At 39.2% G+C, this 17,477-nt stretch overlaps 1 protein-coding gene across 16 annotated transcripts in view; it reads right to left on the bottom strand.

Annotated features, from left to right (window-relative positions):
- Positions 1-8,120: 8,120 nt before the first annotated feature.
- The window catches only part of KLHL13 (kelch like family member 13), a 168,546-nt gene continuing 159,189 nt past the window's right edge, over positions 8,121-17,477 (bottom strand). For all 16 annotated transcript variants that reach the window (XM_049872666.1, XM_049872667.1, XM_049872657.1 and 13 more), the window contains 2 exons: positions 12,391-12,504; positions 8,121-9,685 (listed from right to left, as the gene is read on the bottom strand). In XM_049872666.1, the coding sequence (XP_049728623.1) occupies positions 9,198-9,685; positions 12,391-12,504 (602 nt within the window). In that variant the 3' untranslated portion in view covers positions 8,121-9,197. The remainder of the gene's footprint in view (positions 9,686-12,390; positions 12,505-17,477) is intronic.

The raw sequence follows: 17,477 nt of genomic DNA, 5'->3' as shown, positions 1-17,477 counted from the left end.
TCTCCAGCAGTGCTACCCTTGTCCGCCCTTCTTGGAGGAACTAGTCCTAATGACTAATTTACACCTTTACCACTCAGCCAAACCCTCGGAAATGTTTGGCCTGGTAGTCAGGGGCCACTCACATTTCTACGTTGCTCTCCAAACAGGATGAGGCTTTTCTTAAAGACATGCGTAGAAATCCTGCTGCCTTCCAAATAACACCTCCCTCCAGGCATTCATCTCAAGTCTGGTCATAGGAAAGGTCTGCTCTACTCATGCTCAATGAGGAACTACTGTGGGAAACCTGCCAAATTGGGCGGAGAAAAGCAAAAGCAGGCACACAATGTGAAATACTAAGAGAGATTCCAGGTTTGTCCTCGGTTCATAGAAGCACCTGGGGGACTTGACTTTGATCATTAACACATGTGCGGCACCTGCTGCAGCCAGCCCTGGTGTTGGTCTTCCCAGCCGAATGGCACCCAAAGGGCTCCTTTGAGACCTTTGGATTTAGCTCCCTCTGGCCATGCTCCAAAAACTGAGGATGCTGTCTAGAGGAGGGCCAGTGAGTTGGACCCAATGTTGCAGTGCACTGTCATTTAAAGATTACACTACAGATATACATTGGTTAGGCAGTCTCCACCCTGGGAGACCGCATGACTTCAGGTGGTGCTAGAGAAACGAAAAATTAACCAAGGGGCGGGGGGGAACTAGTAAATTAATTTAAAAACATGCTTTGAGGTATACCACATGCAGCACCCCAGTCATTTATGGTGGTGGTAGGCTTAGTTTCCTAGGAAACTAGTTTCTTTTGTGGCTGTCATTTGGTTTTAAGGGCTGCTACTAGGAAGGAGAAGCCAATTAACAGAAGGAGGTCATTGTAGGTCTGGGAGACATGTAAGTGGAAAGAAAATTAGGCACACATTTAACTAGAAGGATAAATAGGAGGCAGGCTCAAGAAAGAAGTCAGCAAAGAAACTCATTTGTAAGGAAAAGATGACCTGCAGAGGACCTCTTGGAAAGGCAAGTTCCCTGTTTGGAGGGCCCATGGGCTAAACCCAAGGTCAGAGGAGCAGCAGATCCATAAAAAAAAAGATTAAGTATACCATGACCAAGTGGGATTTATCCCAGAAATAAGAGTGGTCCAACATAAAAACATCAATCATTGTAATATATCACATTAATAAAGAAAAGGGAAAAAACATGTGATCATCTCGATTGATCCAGAAAAGGCATCTGACAAAATCCAACACACTTTCATGATAGGGCCGCTATGAGTCGAAATCAACTCGACAGCAATGGGTTCATGAAAAAACACTCAGCAACTAGGAATAGAAGAAAACTTCTTTATGAAAAACCTACAGCTAACATCATATTCAGTGATGAAAGACTAAAAGCGTTCCCCTTAAGATCAGGAATGATGAGGATACCCACTTTCACCACTACCCCTCAACATTGGGAGTCCTTGGGTAGTGCAAACAGTTAAGGTCTCAGCTACTAACCAAAAGGTTGCTGATTCAAATCCACCCAGAAGTACCTCAGAAGAAAGGCCTGGTGATCTACTTCCAAAAGATCACAATATTGAAAATTCTATGGAACCCAGTTCTACTCTGAAACACATGGGATCGATCACAATGAGCCAGAATTAACTTGACTGCAACTGGTGGTCATGGTGATTCCACATTGTACTGGAAGTTCTATACACAGCAACATGAGAATAAGAAAGAAAAGGCACCCTAATTGGAAAGGAAGAAGTAAAACTATATTTGCAGATGACATGATTCTAAATATAGAAAATCCCAAAGAATCCACAAGGTAGCTACTAGAGCTAATAAATGAATTGAGCAAAGTTGCAGGGTACAAGATCAAGATGCAAAAATCAGTTGTGTTTCTATATATCAGCAATAAACAATTCAAAAAGGAAATTAAGAAAACAATTTCATTTATAATAACATCTAAATGAATAAAGTATCTAGGGAATAAATTTAAGCAAGGAGGTGAAAGACTTGTACACTGAAAACCATAAGTGTTACCGAAAGAAATTAAAGAAGACTTAAATAAATGGAAGGACATTCCCTGTTTATGGATTGGAAGACTTAATATTGTCAATATATTAATACTATTTGAAGCAATCTATAGATTCAGCACAATCCCTATCAAAATTTCAGCAGACTTCTTCGCAGAAATGGAAAAGCCAATCCTCAAATTCATATGGAATTGCAAGGGGTCCCGAATTACCAAAATAATCTTGAAAAGAAGAACAAAGTAGAACGACTCACACTTACTGATTTCAAAACATACTATAAATCTACAATAATTAAAACAGTATGGTAACTAGTATAAGTATAGACATATAGACCAATGGAATAGAATTGAGAGTCCAGAAATAAACCTGTGTATCAATGGTCAATTGATTTTTGACAAAGGTGCCAAGACAATTCAATGGGGAAAGAATAGTCTCTTCAGCAAATAGTACTGGGACAACTGGATCTCCACAGGCAAAAGAATGACGTTAGACTCCTACTTCATACCAAATATGAAAATTAACTAAAACTGGATCAACGACCTCAATATAAGAGCTAAAGCCATAAAACCCTTAGAAGAAAACATAGGGATACTGTTTCAAGACCTAGTTATCCCAAACATTTTATTCTGAACCTCAAAGGGAAGGAGACTTATGACCTATGAGCATGCATCAGAAAGTCTATGCACACCTTCCTTACCACTCTGTACTATCCTGTAGCAGGATAGTATCTGATCATCTCACTTACATGAGGGTTTCAATGACTGCTAGGATTTAATATGGGAAAACTTCTAGTGCAAGGGCAGACCAAACCCAAACCCAGTGCCGTCGAGTCGATTCCGACTCATAGCGACCCTACAGGACAGAGTAGAACTGCACCATAGAGTTTCCAAGGAGCACCTGGTGGATTCAAACTGCCGACCCTTTGGTTAGCAGCCGTAGCACTTAACCACTATGCCACCAGGGTTTCCCAAGGACAGACAGGAGGCACCAAATATAAGGTCACAGATGTCCCACCTTTATCAGCTTTTGCAGCCACCAAGACACATGCTCCTGAGTGCTCTGACCACCAGTCACTCTAATTCATCCATGGACACAGTTCTGGGATTGGAGAGTTCCTCTCTGATGGTAGCCACAGCTTCCTTTTTGGCACTAGACCTCTGCTTCTTTCCTACCATAGAGCAGGAAGACACATGTTCTAGGCTAGGAAATCCCAGATGTGTTTGGTTGCCCCACCGCCACATTCTCAGGTATTCCAGGAGGAGCTTCACCGCCTATATTTGTTGTGCTTAACTAACAGCTTGGGGGCTCCCTTTTTAAACAGAGGCTAAAACAAATACTTGGAGATCCTAGCTCAGATTCTGCCAGATTTTGTGATTTTACATTTGCTTCTCAACCTGGACTGTATGCTGTAAAGTGAAGCTGAATGTGGAAGAAGTTGCAACAGTGTGAATTCTCCCTCCGACAGCCTCCCACCCTTGGCCCTAGTGATGTCCTTCTGAACACAAGCAGGCCTGGGTGCACATGCAGGACTCCCTTAGGGAGCTGGGAGGTTGATGATGGGAAGGTACTTCCTGACCCTTGAGTAGGGATGTGTTCTCCTGAAAGATTTTGCTGGTACTTTAGAAATATCTGGCCCTTGATTGGTAGGTAAACACACATGTTTTTCTTTGTACATGAGTGGGGTTACTGTGTAGTGTGACCTTGCTACTGTTGGAGACATCAGTTTGAGGGACAGCTTTGCTCAAAATAATTTCTCCACTCCCTTGAAAAGCATCACTTCACAGGGATTGAGTTCCTGGCATTTAAATATCAGTGCTCTGAGTTCCTTTGGCAGGGCCTTTCCTTATTGGGCCAAAGGTAAACATGTGATCTAAACTGAGCCAATTACTGGAGTTGTTAGGGGGGACATTGATGGTTCAGTGGTAGAATTCTCACCTCCCACCTGGGAGACCAGGATCAATTCCCCACAGTGTTTTGGCAGGTAAGAACAACAATGAACTGTTAACAGATGATGGGGAGTGGGAGGCACTCTCACTTTGATGGGGAAAGCTGGAAGTTGTGAGTGTGGCGAGCTCTCAGTCATAGTCACTGCCATGCCAAGGAAGCTGGTGTACCTACGGAAGGAGGCAATGAATCTGCCCCTCAGAGAAAAGCAGAGTCATAGAGAGCAGGCAGTGCTTGACTTCCTCCAGTTCTTTCCAAACCCCAGCTGCAGCGCTGGTCTTTCGACGGTTATGTGAGGTGCCCCATTACCAGTCAAATATATATATATATATATATTTTTTTTTTTTCTTTTAGCCTAAGCTGGTTGGAGTTTGGTTTCTATAGCTTGCAACCGGGCCCTTTTTTTATTCCATATTTATTAATGTCCAGTAAAACTTCTTTTGGGGAAATGCCAGAACGAAGAGATTTGTGTAAGGAATCAAAAAGCCCGCTGCTATGACGATACCGTTTATGGTACTACTGGGGTTACGTGTTTGCTTCTAATGTGCTTGATCACGCAAATTCCTGCAAGGCCAGGAAGCAACCTGTGCGTAGTTGTGGCCCTTGGGTTTTAATTACCCAGGGAATAGGGAGGCTTCCAGATAAGCCATGAGAACTGAGAAATTAGACCTCAGGTGATATCTCTTTCTGGGCCTTGCTCTTTACTATCAGCACTTCAAGTAATCCAGAAGGCTTGAGTAATGGGTAATGGTGGAAAGATAGCCTTTGTTACATGGAGCGTGCTCAGGGACCAGTGAACAGTGGCTTTCAACCATTTCTTATCATGTCCCAGATTAAGACATATTTGATATTGCAACCGAGCAATGTAAATATAAAAACAAAAGAAAAATACACCAAATAATACTTAAAATTATGATGTATAGTATACTCTGGTAGTTTGTGTTCCATTTCTGTAAAAAATATTGTTTGTGACCCACGAAAATTGATTTTTGTTATTAGTTGCCGTGGAGTCAATTTCAACTCATGGTAACCTCATGTGTGCAGAGTAGAACTGCTCCATAGGGTTTTCAAGGTTGTGACCCTTCAGAAGCAGGTCACTAGGCCTGTTCTGAGGCACCTCTGGGTGGGTTTGAACCGCCAACCTTTTGGCTACTTGAATGCTTTGGTCTCAGGACTCATTTACACGCTTAAGAATTTTTGAGGACACCAAAGAGGTTTAGTTGATGTGGGTTACATCTACTGATGCTTATTTCATTAGAAATGAAAATTGGGAATCTTTAAAAACATGAGAATATACAAACTCATATTCCATTAGCTGGCTGAGCAATGACATCGTGTATCATTTAGCCCCTGGAAAATTATACTGTATGCTTGTGGGAGAGTGATAATGAAAAGGCAAATGAAGTCTTAGTATTATTATGAAAATGGTTTTAATCCTGTGAACCCAGTATCAGGAATCCCTGGATGCCTGAACCACACTTTGAGAACCTATGCACTAATGGACTATGGCCCACAGCTTGAAAAACACTAATTTAGAAAAAGCAGAAGCTGATTATGGACAAACTGAGGCAAGTCAACCCAATTAGTTAAATTTCATTCTCTGAATGTGTTTTCCTCTCATTATTTCTGAGTGAGAAAGGTATTGGAGTTGATTCCCCAACAACCATTTCACACCAGATGATTCTTCAAAGCCAATCCACACATGGCATTCCCCTGGCAGCTGGTCCAGGGCTAGTCACATGTCCTAAATTGGCTCTATCAGATGGAAGAGGACTTACAGCATGATTGGAGGAGAGGTTTTCTCTTTCCCCGGATATGAACTAGGAATGCTACTGGAAGGTATATTTCGAACAGTGAGGAGACAAAAGAAACCTGGGTGCTTAATGACACTGAGCCACTAATATCCCATGCCTGGAGCCTCTGGGACATCGAGAGGTCTTTTTTTGGGTTGCTAACTGAAAGGTTGGTAGTTCGAGTCCTGGGGGTACCTAGGAAGAAAAGGCCTGGCAATCTACTTTCAAAAGATTTGAAAAATACTTTATATAGTATATACAAAAGTATACTGGTTTTAAAATTATAATTGTGTAAAAACAATATACTCGCATATGTTTAGCAACAGTTTCTTGATATGGGGGAGGAGATGATGGGTGCCATTTTTCTCTTGTATTTTCCAATTTTTTTAATATTTTTTACTTTTGCAATTATAACTAAATACTGCATTATTGGACCAATTTGAAATAAAATCCACTTCATCCTTGAAAGCTTGCCTCACATTTACTTTCCTTCCTGCCTATCAAGAGAGCTATCTGATGTACAAAGGATCGAACATGAGATTTAGTGACTCAAAAAATGAAAAACAAAAAGGCACAGGAGCCAAGAACGAAATTAGAGGCAGAGTTGACTTTCCATACAAGAAAGTCAGCTTACTGTTCTTGGGGGCCGGGGCCAGGGCCGGGGCCGGGGCCGGGGGTGGGGGCGGGGGCGGGGGGATACAAGGGCCCTTGAAAAAAATAGAGGTCAAATGGTCAGACTAATTAAATAAAACTCTGCTTAATTACCCTGTGGAGCACTCTATCACGGGCTGATATGAGGAAAATATTCTAGAAAACCCCAAACACTACACATATTTAAAAGAAAAAGTCTCTAACGTAATTTAAAGAGGGAATATTTTCAGGTCATAATTTCACTTTTTAGGGCAAAAACTGATTATCGGATGAATTGTTTAAAAATATGGAATTAGGCAAAATAGATTTTTTTTCATCCCTCCCACCTAAGCAACCTTCACCATGAAGGAATATTATGAACCTTTTGAGATATTACCAAATCAAAGCAAAAGATGTTCTCTAACTCCTTTTTAAAATAGACCAAGAACCCAGGAAGAGTGAGAAATGATTGTAAAGCCAACCAATGACTAGCAGATATTTTTTATAAAGAAAAATAGCTAATTCACTGTGGCAGAAAATGTGTGACAATTTCCCAGCTGTTAGAATTGTTTAATAATAGCACCTGCAGTAATGTGTGACATTAATTGCTATTCTAAATAACATATGGCATGGATGCAGAAAAGGTAAGTTGTCAAACAGAACTGTATATGTTTTTTGTTATTTCCTGTGGCAAACTGCTAGCTAATCACCAACCCTGTTCCCTCTTGTTTCTGGGAACACAGCTATATATTTTCAGTTGCTTTTGCATTTATTTGTAGCTACGGACTGACTTCTGGTTGACAGAATGTGGGTAGACGTGATGGATACCTCTTTCAAACCTGTACCCTATAGCCCTCAAACCTGCAATCTTCCATTTTCTTCTGCTGAGGGAATGGAGAGGACTCCAAGGACCTGGAGGTGGGAGAAGCCACAAAATGGAAAGAACCTTTGCTTCTAGGAGGAGAGCTGCCCTACTAAGAACAACCACAGTGGACTGTTGTGTAATCATTACTCTATCCTGTATGTGCCCCCATTTTTAGGCAGGTGTTATCTATGTGGAAATGGCCAAGTCCACTCTGCCTATGAGCAAAGAACTGAAATCACTGGGTGTTTAACTCAAGACAGAGGTAGTGACATCTGCGCTGCTGATTACTCACTTGTGAAGAAAGACGGTGACACTCTAGTCATTTTGGAACATCCCCAAAATTTTTGGTGGGGCTTAATCTGGTCATCTGCAGATAAAGTAGGACAGAGAATGCATATGGTCCTAACATAATTCTCAAATAATCCTTTCCAAAAACATTCTTCCCTTAGGATCCTAGGTCAAGAACACATCTGAGGTCATTTTACCCAATCCCTTCTCATTAGCCAAAATGGATCTTCTAGAAGATCAGGAAACTCGACCTCAGAAACTAAACTGCTCTTATAGTTTAGGCATGTCTGGCAATTCTTCCATGGGGATGAAGAAGAGCCAATTAGCATTTTCCACAAACTAGCCCCTCATAAGACAACCAGCAGTGAGTTCTGATCAATGAGGTTAGATCTAGTCAAACTTTTTTTCCCTGAATGAAAGTCAGAAATATCCATTCATCCAAGCTGCTCATCGATCTAAGTTTCAATCACTTGAATCTTGCCATAACAAAAAAAAAGAGACATTTAATTAAAGGAAGTCGAATGAGATAATAATGCAATGTCTCAGACGAAAATGACATTAAATGATTTTTATTTACCAAAAAAAGATAAAACATGGACGTCGAATTCACTGAGCAGAGGCAGCTCTCCAGGTGAAGCTGCTGCACGTTGTGCTAAATAACCTCATGAACTAAGAGTATATTGAATACATACAATATGTAAGTTACCTCAACAGCAAAGGAGAAGGAGCAGAATATAGTTTTCGAAGGTAAAATTTGGTCATGTGACAAATTGAGTTGCTCAAAATTTCTAGCCCTTATCCACCTAAATTCAGTATGGTTGTACCATTCTATGTTCATACTGAATTCCCGTTTTAATGGAAGCTGCTTTTTGGAAGAAAAATTTTTCTTTAAAAACTTCACATTTATTTGAAGTGTCATTCAATTTAAAAAATCGCGTATTTCATTATTTCATATCAGTATGTGTGTGTCTGAATTTATACACACTTTAAAAGGCCCAACCCCTTGCCTGTAGGTAGAGGGGTCATGTTTTTTGTTTTGTTTTGTTTAATTAATATTGGTAAATTATACTTATTATTTCTCCTGTGTGTCTAAGAAACTTTATATGTTCTCAATGCACCCACACAGTCAGGTGGGTTGACAGATATGTCAAAAAATACTTTATGAAAAGAGGGAGGTAGCTCATGCGAGTTGGCAACCTTTTGTGTGCTTCCTGTTGGAGTAGGCTGCCTCCCTTTGACATCTTACAGTTAAAGATGAAAGGAAAACTTTTTACTTTGAAGCCTAGTGAGCACAGTTGTACACTTACTATAGTTCACCTCCAACGTGACTTATTGGGCTTTCTAATGTAAGATGACAAATATCTCACACTCAGTACACAGCATCAAAATAAAGTACTGAATGAACATTTTATAGACAACACCTTGGTTTTTTTTTTTATTATATATATGTTAAACATCAGCTTCTATGGGATACAACCCAGAATATGTGTTACCACTTTATAAACATTCTAAGCCAAACAAACAGCACAAATAACATCAACACCACTGTTTTTCCCGATATCTGTATCAATTACTGGAGGCTAATCCTAACATATACTACTAAAGGGGAAAAAAGAAGAGAATCCATGACACATTGCAAAGACAGGACTATAGCATCTTAGTTTCAGGCATGGTCTTACGGTGCAGAAAGAGGGGACTCTCTAGAAGGTGAAGGTGTGGTTTCTTCGGGAGGGAAAACTGTGAGTGTACAAGCTCGGATGCCACCAAGGGACTCTGGGAGATCAAACACCTTATGCCATTCATCTTTATCTGGATCATATTTCTGCACAATCTCTACCATGCAGCGATTATTCCAGGAATACCCACCAACCACATAGATTTTATTTTCAAAGACAGCGACCCCAACATCACTCTGCCCTCTTAACATGGCAGCAATTGGGGTCCACTGGTCAAGGATAGGTGAATAGTATTCACAGCTTAAGACATCATCGTAATCACTTGTTCCTCTGAAGTGATTGCCACCAATGACATAGAGCCTTTCTCCCACTGTACACATGCAGTGTAGACCTCGGACGGTGGTCATCGGTGCCTTTTGGATCCATTTGTCAGTATCAGGGTCAAAGCACATGAGCTCCTTTTGGAAAGTGTCATGAGTGATTCCTCCTAAAGAATGGAAAGGATAGGCATGAAGTCAACAGATTGTTATAAAAAATGCAAAACTAAGTAAAAGGCTCTCTATCCTAGAAAATTAACTTCTAGCTGCATATTTTTTTTTGTTGTTGTTTAGCCACATATTAAAGCTTATCAATAGATGCAGCAAGTTTGACAAAAGTCATGGGTTATCACTTGAAACACTGGGTTACAAAAACTGTGGCATCCTTTCTTGCCTTCTCAACTGCACCCTGTGAGGGAAGACAGCTTCCATGTTGTGAGCTGCCCTGTGGAGCGTTCCGTGTGTCAGGAAGGGAGCTCTTCAGCCAACAGCCAGCAAGAAACTGAGGTGCTCAGTTCAACGTCCATGAGAAACTGAATTCTGCCAATAAACCCAGGAGCGAGCTTGGAAGCATATCCTCTTTTAGTCAAGCCTTCAGATGAGACCGCAGCCCTGGCTAACACCTAGATTGCAGCTTTGTGAGACACTTGAGGCAGAGACACCCACCTAAACTGCGTCCAGATTCTGGAGCCACAGAAATTGTGAGATAATAAATTTGTGTTATTTTAAGCCAAAATAAAAAGTTTTCTTATATTTAACGGCCTCCTATAAATACTTTCTCTGGATTAAAAATAAATCAATGATTTCTTCTTTAAAAGAACTAAAACATAGTTTATATTATTACTTCTACTTTCTCAAATGAAGATCCATGGGATTTACTGAATGAAAATATATTTTGGCCACTTTCAGAGTGGGGTCTACAGTAAATCCCAACTAAAATGAACCATTTACTCCTAGCTTTTGAGTGGGCAGCCTCTGGATTCTGAGCCCTGCGTTAGGGCACTTCTAGGTGTCCATTTCCTTACCTGACACATAAGAGTTTCTACTCTAGTTATCTCTTTAGGATTGTGATTATGAAATGAGATACATACAAATGCTTTGAAAAAGTTGAAAATGCTATGCAAATGGACAAGCTTATAAAACTATCCATAATTGTTTGTTCTGGGTGGGTGGGGTGAGGGTAGGTAATGGCATCTGCCACCAGAATGTTCACTTGAAGAGCTAAAGAAGTAGAATGCGAAGTACGTGTGGAGTTTTATATGTGCAGTAGTGCATTGCAGATCTACTGAGTCCATATGACCTCCAAAGTGTATTCCTGGATCACATATAACTCCGTCTCTATAATGAAAGTATCAGACTGGTCTACAGACAAGGGAAAGACTAAGCTATTCTTCAGTTGTATCATTTAAAGTTCTACTATCCTGCGGCCAGGTGGCAATCATTATGTTTTCTTCGGCCTTTTAATGTTATTTCTATACTTTACAAAATTCCCAGGAAGCAAAACAGTGTTCCGTTGTTGGAAAATTTGCTATGGTTCCTATCCTACTCTCGAATGGAAAAGTCATTTTGGCAACATATACTACTTATGCCAAAGCACTAGTAAAACAATTTGGATGTGATTTTTTTTCCCCCAGAGAATTCAGAGCTCTCATTAAAATGGTATAGCAGCAAAAATATAAAATAGGTAGACGAAGTAAATCATTGATTAGTGGAATATATAATCTCCTGGATGGCTCTTTCAGTACCGCTGTCTTGTAGTTGCTCATGAATTTGACACCAGAACCCTGCCAATCACACACTATAGGCTTTTCCCAGATCCTTCTTGATTACAGATTTCATAAGGCAGTGCTCAGACCGCAAACATCATATTAACACCTCTGCTCTCTAATAATGTAACTGCTGGCTTGGCACTGGCAGGCTTTTAAAAGGAGGGAAAGCTGTAAAAGGTAAACTGTTTCCGAACCAAAAGGTAAGAATCTGCCTAATAAGGTAAATTTTTAATACCAGAGGTGATCATTACATTAAAATAAAACTCCTTTCTAAAATCTACCCAAGGATAATTTGAGAATGAAAGTTGTTACTGGGATACAGTGAGTAAATTGTAGACATTTCAGCATTTTTAAAATAGAAATATGTATCTGCACATAGCCAAAATACAGGTAATCAGCACAGAACTATTCACCCAGTGATATCATAGAACCTCCATTAAAATGCTATGAAAAAGGAAAACATCTATATTATGGGTTGCACTAAAATGAGAGAATGACTAGTATTATGTACACCAAAAGCATGTTTACGGGCACAGTAGAACTTACCAAAAAAAAAAACCCAGTGCCATTGAGTTGATTCTGACTCATAGCGACCCTATAGGACAGAGCAGAACTGGCCCGTAGAGTTTCCAAGGAGCACCTGGCAGATTCAAACTGCCGATCCTTTGGTTAGCAGCCGGAGCACTTAATCACTACACCACCAGGGTTTCCAACAAGTAGAATTTACAGGTTATATAATAATATAATTCCTCACAGATGTTTAGCTAAATTTTGAACAAAATGGATTAATTTTTGCTATAGTGAAAATGAATGGTGATTAATATAGAGAGTATGGAGAGGTGAAAACAATTTGTAGAATCTGAACACCTTTCGATTACTTCTAAATTATACGTTTACAGCGGGATTGGTTTGCTGCTAGTCTTCTGAACTAGTAGAATGTCGAGGGCAGTCATATGCAAATGTACAAACAAAATTACCTTCTAAGCGCAACATAAACTATATTTGGCTTATCTACTTTTCTGGATTATTACTATAATGACTACATGGAAAGATGACCATATAATTAAATGTATCACATGAACTGCACCCACATGATAACTGTTTACCTGAAATATACATTACTCCTCCATACACAGTTCCAGCATGTCCATAGTGGGGCTCACTCATTTTGGCAACATAGGTCCATTCATTTGTTCGTGGATTATAGCATTCTACTGTAGCTATTGTTAAAAAAAAAAAAAGAAAAATTATTTTTAATCTCAAATGTAGCAATTAACTATTTTTCCTTTTAGGTGGAACGATAATAATATCCAAATAAATGAAACATATCTATTACATGTATCAGAAATTATTTAAGGGTCATGTTACAGCAATTGTTGAGACTACATTAATAATATGAGCCATTAATACATTACATTAGACTAGGAACAATATAATAATATAAACACATTTCTGTCCCTGAAGAAATCTCTGGGATTTATTTTCTTCTAATACCTGTTTAAATCTTCATAATTTGACATTTTGGGGTTTTTTCGCTCTGAAAATGTGGGAAGGATGGAAAAAAACCATAGGAAGGAGAAAACCTCAACTCTGGACTCCCCCTGTTGACACACCGTATAGGAGCAAACATTAACATATATGAAGCAAAATTTTAAATTGACTAAAAAATGAAAGTATGTACACAATAGAGAAACCCTGGTGGCGTAGTGGTTAAGAGCTATGGCTGTTAACCAAAGGGTCGGCAGTTCGAATCTGCCCAGCGCACCTTGGGAACTCTATGGGGCAGTTCTAATCTGTCCTATAGGGTCGTTATGAGTCGGAATCAACTCGATGCCACTGGATTTGGTTTTGGTTTTTGGTATAGAGTGGGGAATTCAGTTTTTGCGTGCTTACCATGCACAGGAAACCCTGGTGGGGTAGTGGTTAAGAGCTACGGCTGCTAACCAAAAGGTCAGCAGTTCGAATGCACCAGGCACTCCTTGGAAACTCTATGGGGCAGTTCTACTGTGTCCTATAGGATCGCTATGCGTCGGAGTCGACTCAACGGCAATGGGTTTTTGGTTTTGGTATGCACACAATTTGGTTTATGTTCTGAAGAGACATAAGGCCATTGCCTCATTTCATATCAGACTACAAAATGGACACGGATAATAATTTTTCCACATTTATACATTAAAGCCAATAATTTGTACACGCCGCTACCACTGTAGCCAGCAGTGCTCTTAAACTGAAGATGATTAGCAGCAAAATATGAAATTATTGGAGAAGTGACTTCAACTTACTTAAATACCTTTCAATTAATCTGTTATAACCTCAGTAAAAGGAAAATGACAGTAAAGGCAGATGAAAAATGCAACCCTTTTTTAAAAGGTAGGAAAGAAATAGAGCTGTTAGGAGGTCTCTGGTCAAAAGCACAAAATCTAGATTGACTTGAAAAGGACATACTATTTATTGCAGACACTGACCGTTGCTAACCCAATTTCTTACCTCCCCCAACCCTGCTCTTTTCTTACTAACAGAACCACAACCCTGCTCAGGGAAGCAATGTACTAAACTCAAAACAAAACTCAAATTAGCAGGCTCCCTTGCAGTTGAGGTAAACATATAATCTATTTGTAGCCAATGACATGTAAGGAGAAGTTTACTGAGTGGAGCTATTTGAACAAGCCACTGGAATAAGGTTTTGGCTACTTGAGCCAAATGCAATCCTAACTGATGAGTCACCCTTTGAACAAGATTTCCCATTTAAAAAAAATAACATGACCACAGGTAAAGAAAGAGAAGAAAAAGAGGGGGGGAGGGGTTAATTTTCTGCTGTAGTCAATAATTTTATTTCTTCATCAAATTTATTATGCAAAATACTTATTTTTCCTCAGACCACGTCCATATTATACCACTTCTCATATAGCTTTATTGATTTCCTTTTCTACTTACTTTCGTTTTGAATTTCAATCTATTTCAAAGGCTGTTAACTATTTTCATTTTGATCTACTCTCTTGTTAGCTTTGTTCCTGGCTTCAGGCTCAGACCCTTACCAACTTTGTTTCTTCTCACTTTCACCAAGTAGCAGGATCCTGCAAAATCTTTCCCAAAAATAAAGGCTGTTTCCACAATTAATGACAAGCTAAAACTGCCACGTGCCCCAATACTGTTTTTAACTATTTCCAGTGACAGGAATATTCATTTCCATTTGCCTATGGCATAACTTTTACACAATTGACTTGCAAAATCCAACTGAATGTACATTATTATCTCTCTCTCCACTTATAAAGGACCTAGCATATTGGTGCTCAGTGGTTAAAAGCTTGGCTGCTAATCAAAAGGCTAGCAGTTCAAATCCACCAGGTGCTCCTTGAAAACCCTCCGGGGCAGTTCTACTCTGTCTTATAGAGTCACTATGAGCTGGATTTGACTCAATGCCAACAGACAAGCATATTGACTGGTACTTGGCATCAGAAAAGTAATTAATGGGAAGATTTTATCTGAAAAAATAGTCTAATCACACATCCTATCAAAACAAAGGGGTGGGAGTTAAAAAGGCTTCCAGAGATCACCGCTTTGATGCCAATGACAGGTTTCACTACAGTTCTATACTTTTCTTAATGCCGGACTCTGCCTTGAACTTTAAAGTTTCTAGAGCCTAACAGTCCTTCCTTATGTCTAATTCAGTCTGTTCTGATGCAATTTCAACTAATTTACTCTAATTCTTTTCGTAGTGGAGCTAGAAATTGAATAGCTAATCACTCCTCATGATTAACAGTATTTTTTTCTTATGTAGAACAATAATACTGTTCCTCCATCAATGAGTTAATTGCATTTTTTTCATAATAGGGTTTCTAAGAATCCATGTATACTCTTTCATCCAGAGCCCCCTCAGTGCAAGAGGGCTAGCAACCACCAGTAACCATAAAAGCTACTTAAAAGTCATTCCTAAACTTTTCTTATTCCAACTAAATAATCCATCTCCCTTAGCTTTTCCAATCCCTTAATCTTTACTGTCAACCTTTAGACTTTCTCTATGTAGAATTGCTATTGTTATAAGTAAATTAAACAGTATTGAGTTGTAGAATTGAATGTATCTAATTTTTTTTAATATATATACCAAAAGTCTTATTTCTATTGGCCATATTAACAAGATAGTCAAATATAGATAAGTACCAACAACTTTTTTGAAGGAAGAGGCAGGGTTTGATACAAGGCAAGGAGCTGGAGCCACAAAGCAGTGGCTCCATCATAGTCTACGAGATGTGGGAACAAGACAACTGGGAAAAAATAGCTCAGGGGTCAGCAAACGACAACCCGAGAGACAAAACCAGTCCACCACCTGTTTTTGCATGACCTACAAGTTAAGACGGAAGAATGATTTTTACATTTTTAAAGAGTAGAAAAAGATGAAAAGAAGAATAATATTTCGTGACATGTGAAAATTACATGAACTTCAAATTTCAGTGTCCATAAATAAAGCTTTACTAGAACACAACCACACCCATTTATTTATTAATTTTTTATGGCTGCGTTTGCACTACGATGGCAGATTTAAGTAGTTGTGACAGAAATCATATGGCCTGCAAAGCTGAAAATATGTACTTTCTGGCCCTTTACAGAAAAAATCTGCCAACACCTAATCTAGAAAATATCGCTATGAGTTGGAATCGACTCGATGGTACTAGGTTTTTTTGGTTTTAGGTTAATCTAGAAAATCTGCTTCGGTAGTCTGGTGGCCTGGTATTTATGATAAAGAAGCTCTCTGATTTAAGAGTTACACTCAGATTGGTTACTTCATATAGCTCGCCAGAGATCCTTATTTTCTCAGGTGATTCTATTGGAGTCCAGAATCAGCTCCAAAGGATGATGTGGAACTTTCTTGGTCTTTGAGGTTAGGAAAGAGACTAGGCATGGGGAAAAAAAAAAAAAAACACATTTGGAACAATGATGGTTCCCATAGAGGGGGGATGGACTCTAGCATCCTAGAGTGCCAACTGGTGATGCACTGCTTAATCAAGAAGGCCCCAAGTCTATTCAAGGATGCTGAGACATTTGATAACTTTCAGTAATTTTATTATACATTTATTTGAAAAAATACCTAACACATTTTCTATAAGGTATTTCATTATTTGAAAGCTTGACTTACTATCTGAGCTGTCATATTTCTATTCAATACACAAACCTCAACGGAAGATCACTGTCTTATATGACATAATTTTGAAAGATGCCAGAAATAACTGACTCCTTTTTCACTTAAGTGACAGCTACTCTAAGGCTCCCCTAGCTTCCCATTGTAACAGGTGTCAAAGGAAAGTGGTGTTTCCAAGGAACTATATCTCCAGCAAAAAACCAGGCTCACATACACACTAGTCTTTTTGATGGACTTAGTTTTTCCTTAGATCCACAGTCCATTAAAGGATTTTAAAAGGCCAAATGTATTAATATGTCATGAAAATGCTGCCACTGTTTTCTTTTTGTAATTATACATGTTGGTTGTTGTTGTTAGGTGCTGCAAGTCGATGCTTACTGTGTGTACAAAGAACAAATGATGTGCAAGTACTAGTGAACTTGTTAAATTGTTTAATCACTCTCCCATCAATCCTCTTCTCCTGTCATCCACTGCTACCCCGTCTCTATTTATACAGGCATATGAATATGTTAACGTAATCAGTTGATATGGGAATGTCAATTTATTACAACAGATGTTAGTTTCAGGAAAAAAAAGGAGGCCCCCCCCCCCAAAACATTACATATAGAGAAAGTGGGATGTTTGTGGAGTAGGAGAAGAGTTAAAAACAGCCTCTGGCTGGAACATGCAGAATTACAAGCAAGAGTTTATTTAGAACCAGAATCTCATGTCCTACAAAAACAGTGGGCCCAAGAAAACTGGAAAGAGCAACTCACACAGATACTTTTCTTATTTATACAAAGAGAAACATTATAAATGAATAAAATTCAGAAGACCTCATTGATATTGTCCTTTTATGGAGTAGACAGGGCAAATAGCCATCTTTAGGTTCTATTATACTAACAGTAGTTGATGAAAGACTGTGACAAGATAGGGTAGTCTACTTCTTGCTCCCACTTGGCTCTAACAGAGAAGGGGGTGGTGTTATGACTTTTTTTGGCCTAAAGGCTCTCCTTGAATCAGGGCCCTCAATTTGAGTGTACTTAATAAGTCAGTCACGTGATTTTTTTTAAACTTCTA

The sequence above is a fragment of the Elephas maximus genome, chromosome X, assembly GCF_024166365.1.
Source record: "Elephas maximus indicus isolate mEleMax1 chromosome X, mEleMax1 primary haplotype, whole genome shotgun sequence".
In the NCBI taxonomy this organism is placed as follows: domain Eukaryota; kingdom Metazoa; phylum Chordata; class Mammalia; order Proboscidea; family Elephantidae; genus Elephas; species Elephas maximus.
The sequence above is the reverse complement of the archived record's forward strand: the minus strand, read 5'-3'. Positions and strand labels throughout refer to the sequence as shown.